Source organism: Podarcis tiliguerta (assembly GCF_965153285.1).
Source record: "Podarcis tiliguerta genome assembly, chromosome: 12".
Taxonomy (NCBI): Eukaryota; Metazoa; Chordata; class Lepidosauria; order Squamata; family Lacertidae; genus Podarcis; species Podarcis tiliguerta.
Genome location: NC_139545.1, coordinates 36,817,033 through 36,841,428, shown reverse-complemented (window position 1 = coordinate 36,841,428; position 24,396 = coordinate 36,817,033). Strand labels below are relative to the sequence as shown.

General features: G+C 40.7%; 1 protein-coding gene across 2 annotated transcripts in view; it reads right to left on the bottom strand.

The window, feature by feature from the left end:
- Nucleotides 1–24,396, bottom strand: part of MALRD1 (MAM and LDL receptor class A domain containing 1) — a 215,766-nt gene that overhangs the window by 17,015 nt on the left and 174,355 nt on the right. For both annotated transcript variants that reach the window (XM_083405973.1, XM_083405974.1), the window contains 2 exons: nucleotides 4,471–4,553; nucleotides 4,282–4,378 (listed from right to left, as the gene is read on the bottom strand). In XM_083405973.1, the coding sequence (XP_083262099.1) occupies nucleotides 4,282–4,378; nucleotides 4,471–4,553 (180 nt within the window). The remainder of the gene's footprint in view (nucleotides 1–4,281; nucleotides 4,379–4,470; nucleotides 4,554–24,396) is intronic.

Sequence of the window (24,396 nt, the reverse complement as noted above, 5' to 3'; positions counted from 1 at the left end):
TTTCTCCTTCCTACCTGGAAGTAAGATATTGTTACTCATTTATAACCTGCTATGCTCTTCATAACTTCGAATTCAATTTGGATAAAAAGAGTAAATCAGGGGTGCACTGCAATCTGTTTAAAACTAAGTGGGAGTCAAAATATGTGAATACAGATGGAACCACAACACATGGGAATTGAAGCTTTGGGCGTGTATTTTTTCTTACATATGATATAATTAACTTTATAATGATTTCCAACACACTCTGGGGCCTTTTCCTTCTAATGAAGACTCAAAGATGGAAGGAATGGTGTCAGAAAGCAAGCCAGCACTGTAATTGACAGGCCCATCTGCCAACAGAGTAAAGCCTGGGGTGCCCAGCACAAAATCTGATGGGCCTACTTGTCTGAAATTTGGCAAGCTTCATTCTCTCAGAAGAGGCTAGCGTACCTGCAAATTTAATCCAGTTGTGTTTAAAAACTGTAAAAGGTAGAGGCACATTGCAATTTCCCCATTTAAATCAATGGCCTGTTCCTGTTATGGCTTAAGTTCTCCAGATCAGAGTGATTTATCCAGCAGAAGAACAATGTGCATTTAGAGAGATGGTTCATTAGATTCATAGCCATTGGCTTCAATGATTGATGCAGCTAAGTTGGATAAAATATCTTTGTTTTGGCATCTTTACTTTAGGGGAAGGCCTTTGGCTCAGTTAACTGGGATCATGCCTTGCATGCAAAAGGTGTCAGGTTGACTCCCCAGTGTCACCATGTAGGGCTGGGAAAGACTATTTCCTGAAACCCTGGAGAGCTGCTGTCAGTCAGTGTTGACAGTATTGAGTTAGATGGATTGAGTTGGTGTAAGGCAACTTTGCATGATCTGGACGAAGTTGGTGGCACTTACCGTAATTCCCACTGAAATAATTGATAAAACTTAGTCACGACTTAGCTTAAATCTCACTGATTTTAATACGAAAGAAGCGCAACTAGCTTAGCCTTGATCCACCCCACTGCATTTAATTCAAGCTTGAAATAAAATGAAAAGAGGATGGACACAAATATTTTCCTCCTACACACCAATCAGCTGAAAGACATTGAAGTCCTTTACCCTCATTCGGTCAAATGAGGACAGCCGCCAATGAAAGAGGTAAACAGCTGCTGACTGCTAGCTATTTTCTAGTCCTTTGCTCCAAAACGAAATCTCTAGAGTTTAGACATCATTAATACGCACAGCCTTGATATTCTAACCAGTGAGGAATTTCTGAACAAAAACTTTGTTCACTGTGTTAACCAGAAGCAACAGGGTTACTCCTATATCTGCTTTTCATTGAGACAAAGACATGTCCTTCTGCCAAGCCACAGGGTTGGCTGTTGTTGAGTTACATCCAGGAAGAGTTCCAGTCCTGCAAACGACTTTTCCAGATGACTGACTGAAAACTTGGCATTTCACAAAAAAAGAAGCTAACGTGAAGCTTTCTTAGAAGCTACACTCTTACCAGGTGTAATGAAGAATATTTAGCACTGCAAGTGTCAAACCTGTATGAAATGGTAGTTCAACATAAAACAACAGTTCAGCCTCTTTGCCAACCACTATAGCCTGATTCTTTCAAAAACATACTTTAGGGTCATATAAGCCTGTAGGTCAGGGGTAGAGAACCTGTGGAACCCCAGATGCAGCTGGACTACAACACCCATGATTCCTGACCATTGGCCATGCTGGCTGGGGCTGACAGGAGTTGCAGTCCAGCAAAAGCTGGAAGGTCACAAGTTTCCCACCCCTGCTGTAAGTTTATCTCACTTCCAGGGCTTTCTTCAGCCAGAACTTGCCTGCACCTCTCAGGTAGGCACCATTGCCATAATAAGCAAGCAAGGGAGGTGCTCCTGGTGAGTTCTGGCACCTCTTTTTCTAGAAAAACAGCACTGCTCACTTCTGAATAGGGCATTCACATTAGCAATACATTTGAAGGATTAGTTGCAACTGCTGAATCTGAAACAGACTACAATAAGGTCTTCCTTTTACTGTGTACCTGTATCCAGAGGTTATCCTATGTTCTGCGGCACTTCTTAAGCCTTCCACCTGGTCTGTCCTAACCACCAACGTCAACCCACAGCACCCTTCAAGACAGCTGTCCACCACCCAGCCCAGCACAATCCCTTCTGTATTGCATATTGCATGAATTTATCTCCATACAATTTGCTTTTCATCACATAACTTTCACTTTTCTCATATGTTGCTCCATTAACCACTTTTTCTTCAAGAGGTGCAATAACTATAGACTAGACTTTCACAAAGCTTTATCTTAATTGACTTTTTCACCAGTAAAATACATGAAGTGGAATTGGAATATGGACACACAACACTTTTACATGAATTTGTCCTCTGGCACGAAGCCTTGAAGCTGAATTTCCTAGGTCAGATGTTCCTCCCGGGTAAATGACAGTGCTATGTTCGCCAGCCAGTTGCCTCAAGCCATCACAGCACTATCATGTGCATAGATTTATTTGGGTTTCTGTCAGTTATAAATTTTGCTGAGCTGGATGTTGTTCTGAGACACAGAAGAAACTTCAAAGGAAATAATTTCTGAAACTATCAATACATCTGGTCCTACACACTTGGAATTTATATTTTGACATCATGGAGGTCAAGAGTCCTTTGCAAGTTTAATTCTATTTAGCAAGTAACCTCCTTGGTGATGATGACACCCCATATCCTTGTCTGATACACACCCTCTGATACACACTTCTCTCACCAACATCAACTCACAGAAGCCCTATTCCATAGTTCCTATTGCTCCCCAGCCCCCCACCATAAATGGGGGGGGGGGAGAATTCGGAATAAGCTAAAGGAAGAAATATCCTGGTATTTTCCCCTGCAGTATAATCCCATACTTCCAAAAGCCATTGCTGCACAATAAATGCACCTGTACTTTATCAAGCACTGATAAAAACATGCTCAAGTTGTCACAGCAGCACATATTTCCATACCTCTTGAAGCTCAATGTTTTATTTATTTATTATTTTCACACTTATATCACACCTTTCTTCTAAGGAGCTCCAAGTTGTGCATACAACTCCCCCTCTTCCCATTTTATCCCCACAACAACTCTGAGGTAAATTAGGCTGAGAGACTGAGGCACATTTTTGACTGATTATGCAGAAAGGATATAACCTAAGGTAGGCGTATAGAGGGGGAAATTTCAAAAAGGAAACTAAAACAGAGTAGGACAGAACAGATGACCTGCAATGACCATACCTTCCCCAAGCAGGTGTGAATACATAAAACTGCCTCATGTCGAAACAGATCATGTTGGTCCAGTATTGTGTACTCTGAGTGGGAGTTGTTCGTCAGTGTCTTAGTCTTTCCTAGCTGGGCCACTTAAGATCTTTTCAACTAGCGATACAGAAGATTGAATCTCGAAACATATGCATGTGCCCAGCTTTGAAACACTCTCCGATTACTAGCATAACCAAAGCTGACTGGGAGATCCATCTGGCATGCAGACTGCTCACAGACTCAATTCAGCACACACTGGCATGGCTTGAGAGTAAAGCAGAGCAAATTTCAGGCAGTGCTCAGGGAATATATAGAAGTCCGAAGTTGCTCCAGCAAGGAACAAGCTGAAACTGAGTCCTTCTGCAGCAGTAGGACTAATTGCTAGCAGTCCAATTGCCAGCAGCATCTGTGCTGCAAGATGCTGCTTTATTGAAAGGGGCCAGCCCTTCTCCAGTTATCTCCTACTCCTGTAGAGGAGCCTCAGGTCTTCCTGAGCCTTCTGCAGTGGAGTCCTCTTGAGTTAGAGGAAGGCAATGCCATAACCTTGGGGGGTGGGTACAGCCATGCAGTTTCATCTGGTAACAGTGGTTCTGGAGCTGGCCCTGCGTGCCCTTCTGTTTCAGGTTCAGAGTCTTTGCCTCTATCACCCCATGATGGTCCCTGGTCCCTGACACTATGGAAGCTAGTGTTCATTTGCTGCTTGATTTGCCTTTGGAAAGGTTTTGCAAAATGCCACAACTATCCATTGAAACTGCCCCTAAAACCAATCTTGCTGAATTTCTACGAGCATGGGGCTTCAATGTGTCTTTAAAACCACTCGTGCTCAAGCAATCAAGTTTCAACTTATTCCCCTTTGACCCTTATATCCACTTGAAGTTGTCTAGGGTTGAAAAACTTTTGTAGTATTCTTGTTGGTGCACAGTCCTGAGGCAAGATTAAAAAGCTGAACTAAGAAAATGGGCTGCTATTCCCTCTGCTTTGTTCCACACCGGGGCCTGATTTTCTTTGTACACAATGAAAGACTTCACTTACGTTCTTGGCAATTTCCTCTTTGAAAGGATGCATGAAACAGCGACTGCAATTTCAATCAACAGGAAAGCTAATCCAATCCCTAGCCCAGTCCAAGTATCTGCAGAGACAAGCAAGGGAATGAGATAAATAAGCAAAGAAACGTATCCACAAAATTGCCTGAAGATATTTTATTGATTTGACTGGACTCACCATTTTGCAGGGAACCAGAAGATGGAGTCGGAGGAGACTTAGCCTTCATGTGGCAACGGTTTCCCATCCACTCCTTTTCACATCTGGTGATGGCAGGTGGGGATGATTGTGGTCAGACATGAAAAAATGAATATTAAATCTGCACCATAACATATAATGTGGCACAAACAGAACCTAGTACTTAAAACATGAGGAATAAGTTCAATAATGCAACTGAATTGAGCAATACATAATCTGTCAATGTCCATGTAAATGTGTGAATAAGATTTGCTTGGAATCTAGCTCAGAATTAACATGTACATCTTAAATGTCCAGAACAAACTGGAAGGACAGGAAAGCAGAACACGATAGCATTCATCACCATAGCCAGTTCCATTTTTCCAGGCATAATTCAAAGCACTGATACCAACCTCATAGCCTTTCGTACGGTAGCCTGGCTTTGCGTATCAGAAAAACTGCCAAATGATGTTGCCTGGGTATTAAGGTCTTCAGAAATAAACTTCGTGATGACCAAGTGGTAAGAGGACAACAGATCTTTTAAAATAAAAAAATGGAAGACAATTCCACTATTATGTATCTAGTCTTAAAGGAAAGAGTGAGTTTCTTTGAATGTGGAAAAAATGTTGATGCACAGATTAAAGATGAAGCAAGCAGAAGACAAAAAGCTGCAGTTCTGGAAAGCTGGAAACTGGCAAGGGAAGCAATGAAATTAGATCTCAGGAGATTGGGTGGAACAGTGATGAAATCAGGGAAAGAATCAGAGCAAGAGAGGCAAGGGGGGGGGGAGATGTAGAGGGGAAAACAACAATGAAAAAATGAGAAAATACAGATCTGTGATTTTTTTTTTAGCCCTGTGATTACTCTTCTAGATAACCATTTCAAATAGGCAGCAAACCTGCAATTGTCAGCCTTGTATTTGCAAAATAACAAAGCAGCAACTTGATATATGAGCTGTTGCACAATATTCGGGGCTGCATGACACCACTGTCTGTGCTTTTAGATGATAGGCATGAGGGCCCAGTTAAGCCAAATACAAATAATATTGTTTTACACTCCATACTTTGCAAGCGGTGAAAAATTTCAGAGGCACTACACATGTTCCACTTCACTTGGAGGAGAGCTCACTGGAGACTTAGGACTCCATTGCTGTATTTGGCCAATTTACAGGTAGTGCATCAGTGGAAGCAAGCAGTAAATATACAGGTTCTCATCAGACCGCCATAGAAAGGCACCTTGCACCCCTAAGAGGCACTCAGTCACCAGCTAATTCTCATCTCTCTCTCTGTCCCTCTTTGTTTCAAAATGCTGCATTTGATCCTTCACACACACACACACACACACACACACCAGCCTCTCATCATCTTCCAAGTCCTGGCAGTCTTCACAAAAATTTGTCAGCATTTTAGTGTCAATTTCTTCTAATATACCCATGACCGGCTGCAAAACAATTGCACTGCAAAATTCAGAGAGGCATGAATTTGAAAGGATGGCTGTGTTTGGGTCCACCTCTTGTTTTGGGAAGGGTGAATTAAGTAAGTTCACTTTTTAATGTGAACGGAATAATATTTCTTCCCCTTCTCTGTGCTCACCTGAATTCTTTGAGCTGTGAGAAGTTCCAGGGGTACCTTCTCAGGTTTGATTTTCTTTGGAAGGAGGTAACTGGAGATTTTTGGTTTCTTTACAACAAATAAATAGGTTGAGCATAGGAAGAGGTGAATCTTGAAGGCTCCAACAGATTGCCAAATCCACCACTCCCACATCAAAACTCTAGGGTGACAAGTCAGTTGCAAGGAGATTACAGATCCCCAAGAAACCCAGCTTTGTTCTCAGTCTGCCTCAAAAATGCCATATTCTCCATTTGGTTCTTCTAACATTCAGACCCAGCTTGCCCCTTCCTGCAGGTCCTTGGGTGGGAGTGTGGTAAAGAGGAAAGGCATGTCTCTTCCAAAACAATCTCTGTCTACTTCCTAGTAATTCAGGAAGATATAGCAAATAGTTCCCATGGCAACAAATAATTCCCCAACAAATAGTGTCTGGCCACACGTGTCCAACCAACTTGACCACTTCAGCAGTCTACCTCTTGTCTAAATCGCCCACTCTTACAATCATAGAAGCACATTATTTGGAAAACATCCTGGAGGTCATCCAGCCCAATCCCAAGCTTGCAACACAAAATTTTACCTATGAATTCTTATGCCTCAATACAACGGGCCCCGGTTGAAACCTACACTTGCCATGAACTCACTAAGTTAGCATTATACAAGTCACTCTCTCTAAGCCTCATTTGCACATCTGCAATTTGGGGATAACAACGATGACCTATCTTACAAGGTTAGCCTCTCTTATCACAGTGCTTTTTATCTTTTTGATGCCATAGACTAAGACAGCTACTCTCCTTGGGAGCATTTGTATGCAGAAACAGTACTCAAGCAATGGATGGTACATGCAGCCCTCAGCAGTTTGGTCAACAACAACAACTACTGCTCTTCTCTTGCCATACTTGGGCTACACTGAACAACTCTTTAAAATCAGGAAGGAAAATGAGTTGTTTTCTTTCACCCAAGTTACTGCTATTGGGCTCAGTGTCTTGAGTAGCAGCCTGATGGTACACAAATAATATTGTGGAATAAAGATCTTCCAGGGAAGTGGTCAAATATGTACCCTCTGTGGAATTTGTTCATTCTACACTAGCAAGGAAAGGAAAGGTTCCTTAATAAGCCTCCTTGCCAGAGTCCAATTTATTTTGAAGACAGGCAATTGTCAGAAGTTACCAAGGAAATCCCCTAGGCCACAAAGCTCTAAAATTTCCACATTAAATACAAGCAATTAATTTGCCTGGACTAATTGCTTCATGACTAACTAGCGGCAGCACATTTTTGTAACTGTGCTTTATCATAAAAATGCCATCCATTTGCAATCTGAAGCCCAAAGATAACCATTTCTATACACAAAATATTTCAATATCCCGACAAGGAACATCCTTTTCCTGACAACATATGGCAGATGAGAGATAAACCAGCCAACAGGGTTCCTCCATTATCGTACGTATCCTTATATCCAACTGCCAAAACGTTTTCTCCAATCTGCTTGGGAGGCACAGTCACACTGTAGGAAGAATGGTGGACTCATCCTGTTTGGACTCTACCCACAGGGATGGATTTATAATGGTGCAATTTGGCAGAATGTTGGAAAGTGGGAGCAGGTTTCATTTTTTTCTTCACTAAGCAATCAGTAATCCCTGGGGTCCTAAAGAGTTATGGACCCCACTCCATGCACTTTTCTGACTGTATGTTTTTCAATACCATTTTACTTGAAAAGCTAAAATAGTAAAAACATTATTTTTAAAAAATCATTTAATAATGAAAGCAGTCCACAATGACCCACCCCCAGTGGCTACAGGCCAAGGGAGTAAACTCAGTTGAACACAAGGGGGATTAATATATTTAAAACACACAATAATCAGGCCAGATTAAGATTGGTTGAAACCTTGGATCTGCACTCATCTGAGGGGTGAGGAGAGAAAAATATGGCTATTTATAGTATCAAGATACACCACTCTGGTTAATGGAACCAAAATTTTACGCCTAGGATACAAGCAGTAAATTTTCTTTTGCAGCCATTTTGTCTCTCCTATACTTTCACAACAGGTATGTAATGTAGGCTGGCTGAGTGTTGGTGACTGGCCTGATTAGAAAAATAATTCCTGTTACTTCTCAAGAAGCTACCACGGGGGAAGGGAAGGGGGAAGGAGAAGAAAAGATCCCATTGGATTATTTTTAGCTCAACACCCTCCCTTCAACAGAGAGAAGAAGAAAAAGGACTGTAAAAGCTATTGTTGCCTTCACTACCTTGACCCTTTATTGGATTTTGTGTATTTTGGGCAGACCGCACCTGGAATTCTATGGTCCAGTTCTGGACACCACAGTTTAAGATGGATATAGACAGGCTGAAACATGTGCAGAGCAGGGCAACTAAAATGATGAAGGGTCTGGAAACCAAGCCTTATGAGAAACGGTTGAGGGAGTTGTGTATGTTTAGCCTGGTAAAGAGGAGGCTGGCAGGATATATGATAGTCAACTTCAAATATCTCAAGGGCTATAACATGGAAGATGGAGCAATCTTGTTTTCTCCTGCTCCAGAGGGTAGGACCTGAACTGGATTCAAGTTATAACAAACGAGATTCCGCCTAACACCAGGAATAACCTTCTGACAGTAAGAGCTGTTTGACAGTGGAGTGCACTCCCTCTGAGATGGTGGACTCTCCTTCCTTGGAGACTGTTAAGCCGAGGTTGGATGACCACATTTGTCATGGATGCTTTGAGAATCCTACATTGCAGGGGGTTGGACTAAATGACCCTTGGGATACCTTCCAACTCTACTGTTCTACGATCTCTGTTGGCTTCCTTCTGCACATTGCATTTGGCAGGAAGGTGTGTGAAGTATGATTGCTAGAATTAGAGTGATTTTGTTCATATGTACAGTGGCTGCTTAGCATAAAATTAGCAGACATAGAATGCAGGTTAACTAAGTTCATGCTGGGCAGCAGCTGTGGATATAAGATGAATCCTTCCTGTTCAAGAGAGCCTACACCACACAAGTTCATGCGAAGCCAAAACTGTTCAGTCCAGGAGAAGGGTAGCTAGTAGGTTGTAGAGTGGTAGGGATGAGTCTAGGGCAGGGTGCTCTTGAGAGCTCCTGGGCCTTGGCCAGGGCCCAAACTGGCTGCTCGCTAGTGCCAACCCTTGGTGCACAGTCCGTAAACTCTCTGCATGCATCATTTGTACCTCCCTGAAATTTGTCTATGATGGAAGGACCTGCTGTGCCAGACAAGTTTAAACAATTTTGCATTTGAATATTATTTTACTTACGTATCATTTTAAATATTGTGCATGCTGGCCACCCAAAATGTGATAGGGCACAAATAAAATGCTGCTTGGATTTAAAGTATAGAAGTGAGAAAGCACCATGCCTTGTCAAATAATTTTTGAAACTTGAATTTCAAGCTGTTCATTTCAATCTTGGCCCTAGGATGGTTTCCATCAATTATTTTCTTGACCACATAAGTTGGCAAACTCCTGATCTCCCCTCAAAGTGTCATGTATTCTTAGGTTCCTAAAGTTTCAGTAAGTTCTTTAAAATTGCAGCTTTTGTTTAAGAAGCAGAAACACAAATGGAATAAAAATGTCCACGCGTCTGCAATAACCAGGGTTAATAAAGCACCCCTTTAAAGGTAATGCCTTTTTAAAGGAACTTTAAAAATTAACACCAGTGATTACATTTAAATCAAGCAAGTCCTTTAATTAACACTGGAAGGGCTTTCAAACAATCATTTGACTGTTCAAGACTGCTTCTTAAAAGTCTAGAGGGACTGCTTAGTTTGAAGAATAAGCATGAACCTCTGAATCTGTATTAGAAATCTATAATTGCCTCGGTCTGGCCTGTTATCATCATAGTCTGGAACTTTTTAGATTCACTTAGGTTACTATCTCATATAATGTCTGCCTAATTTCCAGGGACATTTAGAGAAGCCATCCTGGTTTCTGATTTGATCCAAGAATGTCCCACTTTTCCTTAGGATGCCCCTATTTTCATTGGAGAAATGTTAGAGGGTATGCAGTTATCCAAACCCTGAGCTGTCTGAAGGCAATCCTGTATACGGAAGTTTTTTAAAAAATAGTTTAATATATTATATATGTTTGAAGCTGCACAGAGTGGCTGGGGCAACCCAGTAAGATGTGTGGGGTATAAATAGTAAAATTATCATTCTGGAACGGGACGTTCCTATTTTCATCGGAGAAATGTTGGAGGGTATGTTTCTGTATACATGCTTTAACTATTCCAAAAACGGTATATATATTTTTAACAGACTACTGTAGATACATACATACATACATACGTACATAATTTTACTTGTATGCAGTCTTTGCACCGTTAAAACCCTGCTCAAGGCAACATACAACATGAAAAAACCTACATAATTACAAACACAACAAAAGTACCCATGAACAGTAAAACATCAAAAAAATTGAACCAAATTGAAACAATTTCCACATAAATCATAACATCTAAAATAAAGATACAAAAATTAATATCAATAGCACGAACACACACAAATTCATGTTATGTATATCTGAAAAAAATAAGTTAGTAAGCAAATGGAAGGTGGCATTTGCGTTCATTTGGGAAAAATAAAAACAAACTTAGCCACCCATCTGCCTACTAGACCCTGATCAGCAGAGCCTGAGTTCACTGATTTTACCAGCATAATATAATAACACAGGTTTTTTTCTTCAGCTGATCCTGTTCCTAAACCCCAGTTCTCATTAGTGATTTCAGTTATAAGATGTCACAATTATTTATGCTGTTTACAGTTCTCTCCCTGCCCCTCAAAGCCCAGTGCTCTGCAAAAGCCTCTCTGAATATATGTCTGTAATGCAGGATAATACTTCATGCATCTGATGAAGTGAATTCTAATCAATGGAAGTTTTTGTCATAATAAAGGTGTTAGTTAAAGGTGCCACAAGACAGGCTGTCGTTTTTGCTGCAAGAGACCAACACAGTTACCACGATGGAAGCCATTGTTTATTTTTGTAATCTGCTTCTCTCCCCCACCACTGCACCCCCAATGTTCAAGTTAATTGAAATCAGTTGAGCTATAAGCAGGAGTTGCCCTAATAAAGTTGCCTTCCAAACAGTCATGGCTCTATTACCTGCTAAATAATCATGCAGCAGATAGGATATTGCAATATTCAGAGACTTTTGTCACATCTGCACTATAATGTGCTAGAAAGCAGAACATGACCATTCATCCCAGTCAAAGGATGCTAAGTATCAGCTTCCCACTGTTGTTTACCTTCTGGATATCTTCCCCATGAATGAATCTGCAGGGCCCCGATAACATTAATCAGTCTGTTATTTTATAGGTTCAAACAATGATGGTATTTCATTGTATGCATTATGTCACACATGTCCTAAAAACAATTCTGTGATATAATTCTGCGCTTCTTTCTCTTATCCGCCCCCACCCTCCAAATCTCAGTGTGGTATTCTTATCAGCTGAAATGGCCTGTTTCAATTGGAGCTTGCCAGAATAGGACATTACTTCTGCCAGGTGGATTGCACTACATATTGGAGAGAATAAATCATTTTGTCATTCCCAAGCAAACATAAATTCATCTACTCCCACAGAAGACAACATCAAACAATAATGTCTGAGGCTGATTTGTTTTTTTTTGTTTTTTTACATTGGACCAAATAGATAAAGGGGGAACGCTGTATATTCCCCTCATGAGAGGCTTCTTCTTTTAGAAATCACATTTTACAAAATGATGCAAAGGAAGGAAAGACACCTTTTCTGGTTTCCTCCTCTACATAGAAACAAATCCTGTGCAGCATCCCATCCATGTTTACTTGCAAATCCTACTTAATCCAATGGGGTTTACTCCCCAATCAACCAAGTGTGTATTGTGTAGCATTATGATAAATGATTGGGTTTCTTTCCAAACTGTTTCCTTACTTCTTTCTATTATAGGAAAACAGTGCTGTTTCACTATAATGAAAGGAAACCAGTAATTTAACATTCCCTTTCCCTTGGGTAGCAGGAAAGCAGTAAAATGGGTTGAACCTACATACATAAAGCCTGGTGAGGAAAGACAATTGGCCAGAGCCTCTGAACTGCTGACCGCCTCTGCCTCCTCTTTCCTCAAGATGAGTTACTTGTCCCTTTAGGTGGGGAAACTGCAGGACTGGAGTAAGGAAGGCCCTGCTAACTTTGTCTCAATTCTGTTAATAAGCACTGGAACCGATGAGCTTGCATTTTGAAGCACTCCAAATCAAATGCACCACCGCTAAAATAAATTATATGCTACATAACCCCATGCATGCAAGTAGCCCCAACCACCTAGTGTTGAATTGTGTTACATGATTGGATTTGCACTTCTTTGAGTGACAAGCTGACTAGAGATACAAATACTCCAGCTTTTGACCTAAGAAACCACAACATTCTGTAAATACCAGAGCAGCCGTGGTGGAGTAAAACTCTACAATGAGAAGCAAAGAGGATTAGGAAAAAAGAGAGGCTTCAGCCAAGTCCTACCAGGACAAATATATTGTCAGCTGTTGGCTATTTGTTATGGCCACTTTTGTGTGGAAGTATAATTATTTAAAGATCTGTTTGTTTTTATAAACTGGTGTTTAGAACACTCATATCTATCATAACTCACACCAACCAAGTCATACAAAGGGGAAAACAAAGTTGGGGTATAAGCTGAAACCGTTTAAGGCCAAGGCCAACAACATTTGAGTCGCTGGGCATCAACAGGAAGGGAAATGATGAAAGCCAGTGGAGTAGGTCCAGTTTCAAGCAGAAGAGGGCAATGTTGCTGTGCTGCATATGTATATTACATATATACCACATCCAGTAGAATTAACACATTTCACTTCTTTTGAGTGAGTATGCAGACTGCAAATCTAATTGTAGCTGGGTGGTGGGGGAAGAGAATGCTTCTATTTCTGCATTTTTCAATCTAGGATGGGTAAGAAATATCCATGTTGGGGGTAGGGAGTCATTATTTTGCTCACCTGATATTACGTAAGGCAGATGAAAGTGCAATTACAGAAAGAACAGTAAGCTGTGATATATATATAGAGAGAGAGAGTGTGTGTTTCAGATACCTGAAATAAATCAGTTTATTCTGGCCTGAATATGAAATTACTAGATATCTATACATGATGTTTGAACTGATCTTCCCCCCCTTTCTACATGAAAAATTGGTCTGAATATTAAATAACAGGATTATTTATACAATGTTTGAACTGCTCTCTTTAAACATTTGACTAGAATAAGGGAAACTCACTCTACTTCTTGTCAAACCTTCATAGCAACCTGGACTTCAATGAAGCTGAAATTAGGGCTGAACCAAAAAAAAACTTGCTTCACACCCACATCACACATTTAAACCACACCTACACAATTTTAACAGTCATAGCTCCTCTAAACAAATACTCAGAACTGCAATTTGTTAAGGGTCGCCTATCTGTTCCCAGAACCTTTAGCAAATTACAATTCCCAGGATTCTTTGGAGTAAGCCCTTATCATTAAAGTGGTATAGGAAAGCTTTTGGCTGGATATTACCTTGAACTCTGCAAGTAACAATATTATGCCATCTTTGAGGAATCAATGAAGCTGGTGCTGCAAACAGTTCTTAAACCACCTATTTCCTTGACAGCTTTAGAAATATTCCTATCACAAATGACCACTTGAGTTTCTCATGTATTTAAGTAGGCTTTGCCTAGCATCTGGTTTTCTTTTTCTTTCAAAGTATAGAAGAATGGAGATGTCAGTCATTAAAAGCAAGAGTTTCAGGTATACCAAGGATTTGAAATGGTTCTTTAATTGCCATAGCTATTACATCTTTATGGTAAATAAAGTTTCTGTTTTACTGCTTCATCCATAGCCCTTTAAATGAGGCTCTTCCTACTTTGACAATATGTCTTCCATAAAAATGGTTTGCTGTGTTCTCTCTACTTGAAACAAATTTTGTGCCCTTGACACTTCTAGGCCAGTGATCTTCAATGGGTTGGTTGGGACACAGAAGTGTTGCTACCACCACCATTTTGTTTTGTTGGAAGGACAGTTTCCATCAGTTTATTGCTGGGCTACACCCCTGATGTATGAGATTCTGAATATGGGTTCTATGTTGCTGGTTGGGCTTTCAGATAGATCCCATCTCTTGGCCTGCTGAAGATCACTGTTCTTGACATATGGATTTCTTCCATAATGGAACAAATTCAAGCCAAAATAGCGAAAATAGTTTGAATGGGTTTTGAAGTTTGTAGGGGGGGAAAGAAAGCGTAGCTACTATTCTGTACCCAGAGAACCTATCCTAATATTACCCTATACTATGAGAATATAAACAAGCAGGGTGAGGGTTATAAGGCTTCCTTATTCTAATGCTATATTTAATTCCCCCAACAAACAGTACATTATTATCACTCTTCCAACAAACTATCCACCTTGCTTTCATCACTTGTAACCACTCTTTAGACAATTTACTGCCCGACTGTACAAAATGAAATCCAATATCTCATAAAACAAGATACACTTCAGCCCCTGAACAAGATGTAGAACTCTTAATAAGTAGCGCTCCTTCTACATCCTGCTTTACGTGCACAAACTGCAGCTTTTTTCAATTTCTACATAGCAAAGTGAATAAAGAGGCAAAAGCACAACTGATTTATGTTTGTTTTAATCTAATGTTAAGGTATGCTGGAAGCATCATCTATATTATTATTATTATTATTATTATTATTATTATTATTATTATTATTTTATTTATACCCCACCCATCTGGCTGAGTTTCCCCAGCCACTTTGGGCGGCTCCCAATCAAGTATTAAAAACAGTACAGTGTTAAATATTAAAAACTTCCCTGAACAGGGCTGCCTTCAGATGTCTTTTAAAGATAGGATAGCTGCTTATTTCCTTCACATCTGAAGGAAGGGTGTTCCACATGGTGGGTGCCACTACCGAGAAGGCCCTCTGTCTGGTTCCCTGTAGCCTCACTTCTCGCAATGGGAAACCTGCGGTGTGTAGGCCTAATTAGATCCACAAGGCCTTGCCATTTGGTCTGTAGTTTGGTCCATAGTTTATTCCTTAAAAACAACATCATCAACAACAATAACCCAACTGGATGGAATGGGCCACGTCTTTTACGGTGGAAGTGTATATCCATGGATGTGGAAACAGTTGTTAGCTAAATTTCTCATCAACTACCTAGATCAGAGATGGAACTTCTCTCACCTTTGGTCTAAAGCACCACCTGCCTTTGTCAAGAAGCCATGTTTAACAGGCCTCAAAATTCTGTAAGAATCATGAGGGAGCCCCTCAGTCCCCTTTCTACATTTGTCTTGTGTGTCCACTTGTACTCTTTTGGGAGCAATACATTTCCTTTGTTTAGCATAGCGTTAAGGGGCCCACATGGGACATGGGTGGCACTGTGGTCTAAACCACTGAGCCTCTTGGGCTTGCTGATAAGAAGGCTGACGGTTCGAATCCACACAACGGGGTGAGCTCCTGTTGTTCTGTTCCAGCTCCTGCCAACCTAGCAGTTCGAAAGCATGCCAGTGCAAGTAGATAAATAGGTACCGCTGTGGTGGGAAGGTAAACAGTGTTTCCATGTGCTCTGGCTTCTGTCACGGTGTTCCATTGCGCCAGAAGCAGTTTAGTCAAACTGGCCACATGACCCAGAAAGCTGTCTGTGGACAAATGCTGGCTCCCTCAGCCTGAAGCGAGATCAGCGCCGCACCCCATAGTCACCTTTGACTAGACTTAATCATCCAGGGGTCCTTTAGCTTTTACCCATGTGGCCAGGACTTCCACATGGGAAAGATTTAGCCCAGGACAACAGAACCAAAGGAACAGTGGTCTAATTGGCAGTCAGGCCAGATTGTTTTGTTTTCCCTTCATTTCTGTTACCTAGAGCTAATACAACAAGCAGCACAGGTTCTTTACATCATGTACTGCTTTACATTTAAAGGAGAACTTTGAGTCAAAAGAAGAGAGAGAGCTCTGCTGATTAAAGTCCAGAGCTTTCCAATAGCTCCCTCTGGGCATAAAATGAGTGAGTGGTTTGAAGCTTCAGGTATGCAAGCCTAATAACACATTTCAAATATATTGCCAAATACATTCAGAAGGGTTTACAATCAGTAACGGCCAGATAAATCCCATTTCGGAAAAGTAGTACAGGGGAAAAACCCAAAGAACAATGCAAGCATCCTTCAATCACTATTAGTTATGTTAACTGTAGGGATGGATAAACCTGGCAATTTTGGTTCTCCCCAATTTCTCTTTTCTCTTAAATTCAGTCCTCCAGCAATTTCTGCAGCAATTTGTGAATCTTTTAAATGAAAAAATCCTTATGAAAATTCTTCATCATTTTACTGCAATTTTCTCCGTGTGTGTGTGCAGTTTTAACCAGTAAGCATTTCTTTGTTACAGCTGGTTTAAAAAGGCAGGTGGTAGACCAGCTTGAAGCCAGGCAGGGTAAGGTTTCACTCAGGCCCACCTGGAATGACCCACCTCTAAGCTTGCCCATGATTTGGCCTTTTAAATTTAAAAATGACCCGTTTGAATTTGGTGTGCTTTCCATTACCCCACATAGTCAGTGGAGGAGACATGTCATCCATCTTGCAGTGGCCAACCAGGTGCCTAAGTCCACAAATGAGATATGAGCACGAGAGCACTCTCCCACTCATGATTCTTAGCAACAGCAAAGGATTCATCCCCTGCCATTGGCCATGGCCATGCCACAACCACCGCTGCCCATGGGAACTGTAAGAGGGGGTTTTGTGGCACACAATATCCCCTAATAAAATGCATTTTGGTGTGCCAGTCTTGCTAAGATGTGCATTGTTATGCAAACTTTCTACTAATGCATGCATTTTTGGATACATTGCTTGGTTGGAGAACTGCATCACAACATTTGGAGAAGTGCAAATTTCAATGGATTAGTGTGTCTTAGTTCATATATTAGTTTGAGAAGTGTCAATTAGGTAGATTCTCGTTTAAATACAAACAACACCACATTTCTCCCTCATCCCTAGCTGGCTGGGAACTCTCTCCAGTATCAGAGACAGTCTGCTCTGAACACCTGTTGCTAAGAATCATGAGTGGGAGAGTGCTCTAATGCTCATATCTCATTTGTGGATTTAGGCACCTGGTTGGCCACTACAAGAACAGAATACTGGACATACCTTTGGTATATGATCCAGCAGGGCTCTTCTTACAACTACCACTCACGGAGGAGGAGGAAGATGCAAATGTTTCAAGCAGTGTGGTCTACTGCAAAAAAGGTCTTTCCCTTTTGAACATAATTATTTTTGCTCAGCAGTGAAACTGCATCAGCTCCTGCTTCTATTTGCTAGTGTGCCTTTTTGCTAATGCGCCTGCTGCAACTAAGCTGCTAGCCAGGAGGTTTCAATCAAAAAAGCCCCATTGCTGTTTCTCTGGTCACCCACACAGCAAAAAGGAAGTTGAACTGTTTGATGACATGGCTCTTATGGTTTGGGCTTCAGCCTTCTTTCAGGAGTCGGCTGCCAAAAGCTTGGCTTGCCCAGACAATGCATTGTAGGCGGTGACTTCACTGGAATTGAAGTGCTTAGGAACCAGGAACTAATCCATGGAGACCACAAGTATGTCATATATCTTGTGATTAGGAAAGCATAACTTGCACTCCCATTTAAAGTTAGAGCAGATGTGCTTACTTTTAGGTGGGTTTTTTTGGCAGAAGCAAGCAGCTCCCCAGCTCTTAAAACTATGGCTCAACTAAACACACAAAACTTAAGCCTACATTGTATTTTCTTGTGACATTTCCTAGTCAGCAGCCCTCAAAGTAAACGTAGATGGAATAGGGCAGTTTTTAATCCAACAACCTTTACTCTAGCCTTTCCTTTATATGAATAGCTTATGGCTATTTGTTTGTTGTGGGTGGGGGTAGGGTAGGGTGGGGGTGAGAGACAGACAGACAGATCTTAGACCAGTGAGAGGTGTTTTTTAAACAACCACTTTCCCTTCTTGCCAACTGAACAATCTGAAGAGAAATGGAAGATACATTCTAAAAGCATTAACTGTGTGGTGCGTGTTAGTACAATATGGATTACGTTTAGGCAAGCTGCAATGTCAGCTATTTACATTCCATGACCATTGGTGAGACATAAAGAATTTGTACTATGTTGTGCGCAGTTCACAAACCACTAATGTTAAAGCCAAAATGCCAGTGGTTCTGGATTGCATGATTCCTGAAACAATGTCACAAATGGATTTCTTACACTGGCCCTATGGCCTAGTGGGCATAGGAAGATGTATTTTTCATAAAGGGCCAAACGATGCACAAGCCTGCCAGCCACCCCCACACCCAAAAAACCAGCCCCAGGAAGCTGCAAATTTAAATGGAGGAATGATAAGCAGGGGAAATTCCTATCTTCTTGTCCTCAGGCCACTTTTCTACTCAAAACCATGTTCCTAGCTGCTTCTCCTCTGGAAGAAAACCAGTTTTGGGATTCCAACAAAGCAAACTCCGTGGGTAACAAATGTGTGGAAAGACTACTGAGATTGCAGAGGCTAGCCTTGACCTATAGATGCTGATGCACATGATAGCTGTACCTTCCCAGTCAATGCGTAATTGGTGTCAGCCTGAAGAGAGGGAACATGAGTACATATGTGTGCATGTATGACTCCTTTCAATCAGGATTTCTGTCCCCATGGATGGAGCCCAATGCACTTACATAAAGGCCTCTACTGCTCATCACACACTCTACTGGTGTGTGGCTAGCACACTGTTGATGTCTAGGGGTTAGAGATAGCCCATGGATTCATGATGTTACGGAATGCCTAAATATGGGTATCACCAATGGGGGAAAGGGTTAAGTAGCTTCTCCTACCTCTGCCTCTACACCATTCTTAATTCAGATTTGAAGTCTCATTAGATTTCTTTTGACTTTTTTAGACTTTTAAAAAATGGGGTGGAGGAACAACACAGGGAACTACACTTTAATGTCTGCTTTACCACACAAGATCTCCACTATTTGGTCATGTACAATACCTAATAAGGTAGAGAGTGTGCTTGCCTCTCTTGACTGATGAATGAACACAATTGTGGCCCATAGCAGCCAACCACTAGGAATGACCACAACCAGAACAGTAAGAAGTACTCTGTAACATTCAGTGACATAATACTTCTTAGCCATTATATTGCTGATGGTCATCATGATTGGAGCTGTGGCTTGGAAGCAGGACACATGTTTTGCATGCAGAAGGGCCCGGATTCATTCTCCAGCATCTCAAGGTAGGACTGGGGGAAACCCATCTGAAATCTTGGAGAGCTACTGCAAGTCAGGGTAGACAATGCTGAGCTAGATGAACCAGTCCTAGGACTCAGCTACATTGGCAAAGAAAAAGCGCTTTATATGTGTTGTATATGAATTATAATACTGTGGCACCAGATGGCGCTGTGGAGTTCCGTTTTTCCCAACCCGATTTCTCATACAAAATTTACAATGTGTTTAACTGAAACGCTTCTTTGATGTGTCTAGACCCAGCCCTGATCTGACTTGAAATAAGGCAGCTTCCTGCATTCCTGTATGATTAATAGCCATTGACGGACTCCATGGATTTGTGTAATCGCCAATGGTTCCTACTAATATCTGTGCCCACCTAAGTTTCCAACTTCAAATAGGTGTATTAAACTGACTCACATTTTAAAAAGTTGATCATTAAGAAAGAACTATAGTAACGGCAATACAGATGTATATCCACAATGTCTGAACAGATTTAACTAGAGAGACTTCCACTCAAAAGTGCTTTAAAAATTCAGTAATGTGTCAGGTTAATGACCCAGCATTTAAATACTTTTAATAGAAAGATCATCAACAGTCATTGCAGTATATGATTTTTCTTGTCAGGGATGATTATCATCCCTTTAGTATTGGCTGACATTTGCACCTCTTGCTATATTATAAGTTGCCAGCAGAGAACTAGAGCAGCAAGGCAAATTATAACACTAAGTTCAACAAGGAACTTTCTGTAATCCTGTGTATGCATCCTGATATTTACATTGCTTACTATGAATCTTGTTTGAATTTTGCAATTCGGCACATTTTTCAAACTTTATCTTGAAGGGGTGTCTAAGGATGGATGCTTGCCAAGATTATGCAGTCTGTCCCGGGCTGGGAGGAGATGAACATTACAAAATAATTTTAACAGCAATTCGGTTTGGGTAATTACTAAAAACAAAGTTAGAATTCCACCGCTGCTTTGGTTTGACAATAAGAACAAGTTATCAGTGAACAAATGTGGTGATCAGCCACTCGGTGCATAATTTCTCTGCTGTTACACAGCAAATATATATTTACATTTGTAACAAAAATCCCTAGCAGCAAAATGTGATCTGTAGACTATTCTGTGTATACATTTCTCTCAGCCTAGGGTATAAATAACAAACAAACAAACATGGAACAAATATGAGTGATGAATTCATATATAAGAAAACTCTGTGTGGGAATAATACATAGACAGCAACAACTTTTCTAGAAGAAATGTAGACTGGTAGCCAATTAGCACAATGGCAAACATTTTTAAAAAAAACTAGTAATGAGAAAAGGTGTGTGTGAAAAATTAAAATTAAAGGAGCAGTACCAGTCTGTCAACACTATAATCTGGCAGGGAAAGTTCAAGAAGTTTTACTTAATTTGCTAGATTTTGCATGTGTTAGACAGTTCCTTGGCCACCTAGCAACGGCATAAAGAGTTTATTTCTCAGATATCTGAGCTCATGCTGGTTGAGCAGGAAGAATGGTAAAAAAAGGATCAGAGGAGCACAAGGAAGCCTGCAGCTCTTGAACCAACAGGGAGTCTAATAGGGGCAGACAGGCTGGTCAGAGGTCAGGACACTGGGCCCTAAAGCACAGAGCAGATGATAATACATTTTTCTCTCCGTGCAAATCCTCGCTCTTTCCCCCCAACAGCAAGTGACTTTCTCAAAGATATAGCTGCAGCCAATCAAACTGAGCACCAAGGAAAGCTTTAGTACTGTGGTACTGTATTTTGTATTAGCTGCATAAAAGACAAAAATTTGGGGATTTGCTTGTTTTACATAAAGTTACTCAACTCACAGACTTTGTTCTATGTGAAAACGCAGCTAAGTAGTTTGGGCTCAACAACCCTAAACTTCACCTAAAAACAAATAAATATGAGATTTTCTAGAATCTGTACAGGTATAGATTTGGTGGAAATCACGTTTTGGAATATTGTACAGCCATATCAGAAAGCTAAATACTCTGGAGTCCACAGAAAGCCTTTAATGCTGTCTATCAAATATAATCACTACAACAAACCTCCAACCACTAGGAATAATCAAGATAAGGTAAGCAAGCTTAAGTCCCATGAAGCCTAGTAGGTTCTGAAGCACATTAAACAGCATGAGAGCCATTGATTACAATGAGATTAGAGTGTACCCAACTTTTCCTAGGTAGCACTCAGTGGGCAAATTTCACTGATCTGCACCATATGTGCGACCTCCAGATTTTCATTCATATGGAGGTTGCATCTTCTTCTTTTCTCTCTCTTTCTCTCTCTCTCTCTGTGTTTAATATTCTCCATCAATTAATAAGAAATGGTATTCAAAAATTATAAAAGGGGAGAGAAAATTTCATTGAAATTCTCATAGCACACTTAGAGTTTTGGGTGTGCTTACCTTACTTTGAGGTGGCTGTGGATTCTTGGAAACACCCCTTCTTTAATTCTATAAATCGCCTTCTGTAAGTCTCTATCCTTCCTAGCTCCCCATGCATCTTGAGAACCCAAGGGCACTTCAGTGGGACTTGTAAGTGCAAGTAGCTGGGGAGATTGTCTACCATGCTCCCAACAGCTGTTCATTGTTATTTCTTAAAAGTGAAGTCTTCTTACATTCAAAGAAATGAACACAGAAATGTGGTGTTTTTTTAAAGGTAAAAAAGGAAGAATTTCCCCTAAAAACACAATGTGAGTGCATTGATCTCAGGTGCTCGGTAGCCAGCCTTAGTGGGTTCTCATGCTTCAGTTAAAGCCTAGGGGATAAGTTGTGGGGTAACTCCACCCATGAGGCTTTTTGGTTCAGGAAGTGTGAGGAAGGAGGCAGAGCACTGGAGAAATAGTTAATGGAAAGAGGGGGGAAACCACACCATCCATGGCCACCTTGCAATGAGAAGGTAAGCTCAACCCTGAACCCAGCAGTGGACAGCCCGGTGGTTCTGCGCTTGACCTTTTCTGGCTGAGCTATTGTAGCATACTGGTATGGCTGTATTAGCATCCATTAAAATCAACAAGAACCATCCAGCTAGTACAGAAGATTTCATTGTTCATGGGCTTATTTTGATAATATTCAATAGTTCCTGTGTTCCTATTGGCACACATGTTGGATAGAAAACTGGCTGAAAAACAAACATTAGGTCAAAACATAAGGAAAACCTCTTTAAAATTAATATTTTCTACAACTGATCTCTTGTCTGATTGCCATTTTTAATATTAGCCCCAAATGCCTTTAAAAAAAACAACACTGTTTGGGATTTTTCTCTCTCCATTGCATGCAAAATGAAAAATATATCTTTGACTTTTTTACCCCCATTGCATGATCCCGAGTATTTTTAAAAAACCTTCTTCCACAATCTCCTGTAATTGCACAGAAGAAATAATATTGAATAATCAACCAGCCTTCTCCTTTAACAAGGAGAGTTACCCTTCTCCTTCCACATCTTCAGTAATTTTTCTTTCAAAGAAAACAATTTTTCCTAGAACGTTGGTTAACTTTGCAATAAAGCCAATACTCCTAAGAGCAATCTGTGCCCTGTGAAGATCTATTTTCTTCCTAAGCCTCATTGACCCAAACCTTAATTGTATTGAGAGAGGATGTAAATCATCATGGGAGAAGAACTTTTGCAAGATCTAATGACCACTTTGGATGTAAAGGTCCTCATCCTGGTTCTTCCCACTGTTTGCAGTCATCTTCCTTCTTTCAGGAGAAGCATCCTGCCTTATAAACAGGCCTGTGTTCTTGCCTCATTGGATACAACTTAAAATTGTGGGAATCCAAGCGAAAATGCTGGGCATTTATCAGACAACCCACAGTATGCTTTCAGCATCCCAAGTACGGATGCAGCCTACCCCAGAGTCCTGTAAAGGGATTTGCAAACCTCAGCCCTGCAAGATGAATTCTCCCTCAGTCATCTTCCAAGGCTTTCGAATCACTCTCACTTTCCCTGTTCTCTAATGATTTCCTTTCCTTGTCGAACAGGCTTGCACTACTTTTGCATTAAGAATTCAATTATTTGGATCAGATGCTAAAAATATCTCCGGCTCTGATACCGCATAATCCGACAGGGCTGATAAAATACAAGCAAGAGCGCCTAAGGAAATATTTAGAACGTGCTGCTATGGTTACTCTCTGAGCAGGGGTGAACGCCTCTCCCAGCTTCAAAAATCCTTTAAGAAAAGATGCATATCGCTTTCATCAGTGGCTGGGCTTGACTTTGAAACTACTTCAGAAAAAAAGTTTTGTACTTCTTTGTAGAGAGGAAATGACCCAGCTATCAACCGTGCTGGAAGGTGGTAACTATCTGGGTCACAGTGCTGGCTCTGGGATGACTGATAGGCTAAATCTGGTCACTGGCCTTCCAGAAAAAATGCCACCCCGAAGAGAGCGGTCATCTGAGAGATCTTCAAAGCAATAACAGTCCCGCTCCTACGGCACTATTCAACACAAAGCTATTTCCTCTTTTCTAAAGTTACAGAAAAACATGACCTTGAATTGTTGTTGGCTCAGAAAAAGATGGAGTTTAGGAAGAAAATGGAGTTGGATTATTTTGAATGAATTGTTACACTCTTTACCTTAGGACACTAGATGTTGAGAAACATATTTCGCATTTGCAAACAGCCTCTAAGACCTAGGAATGGGATGAGCTAGGAATGGGAACATAAATAAATACGATAGGAGGATGAAGCAACCCAATTTGAAACTTCAAAGCTCTAATGGCAGGAGTATTCATGAGAAGGATCACGTTTTAGAAACCGTTATTGACTTTTTCCACTACCAATTAAATTTTCTTTAAAAATCCACTCAAATAAGCAGATTTGAGTAAATACGTTCAAAGCTCAAAATTTACTCAAGAAAAGTAGCCTGCTTTTCTGTTAGTCATAGGTCTGAGAGAAGACTGCTGCCTTCTCAAAGTTTAATCATTATTTGCATTCATTCAATGAACCTTCTGGGCATTTTTGAAAATTGTGATTATATGGAATGACTGCTAAAAATGTATTTCACGGGTAGTTGCTGCTTAGTATTCACCCTACTTTAGTGTCCCATAAAATAAATGGCACTGATATTTAACACCAGGGGTGTCTC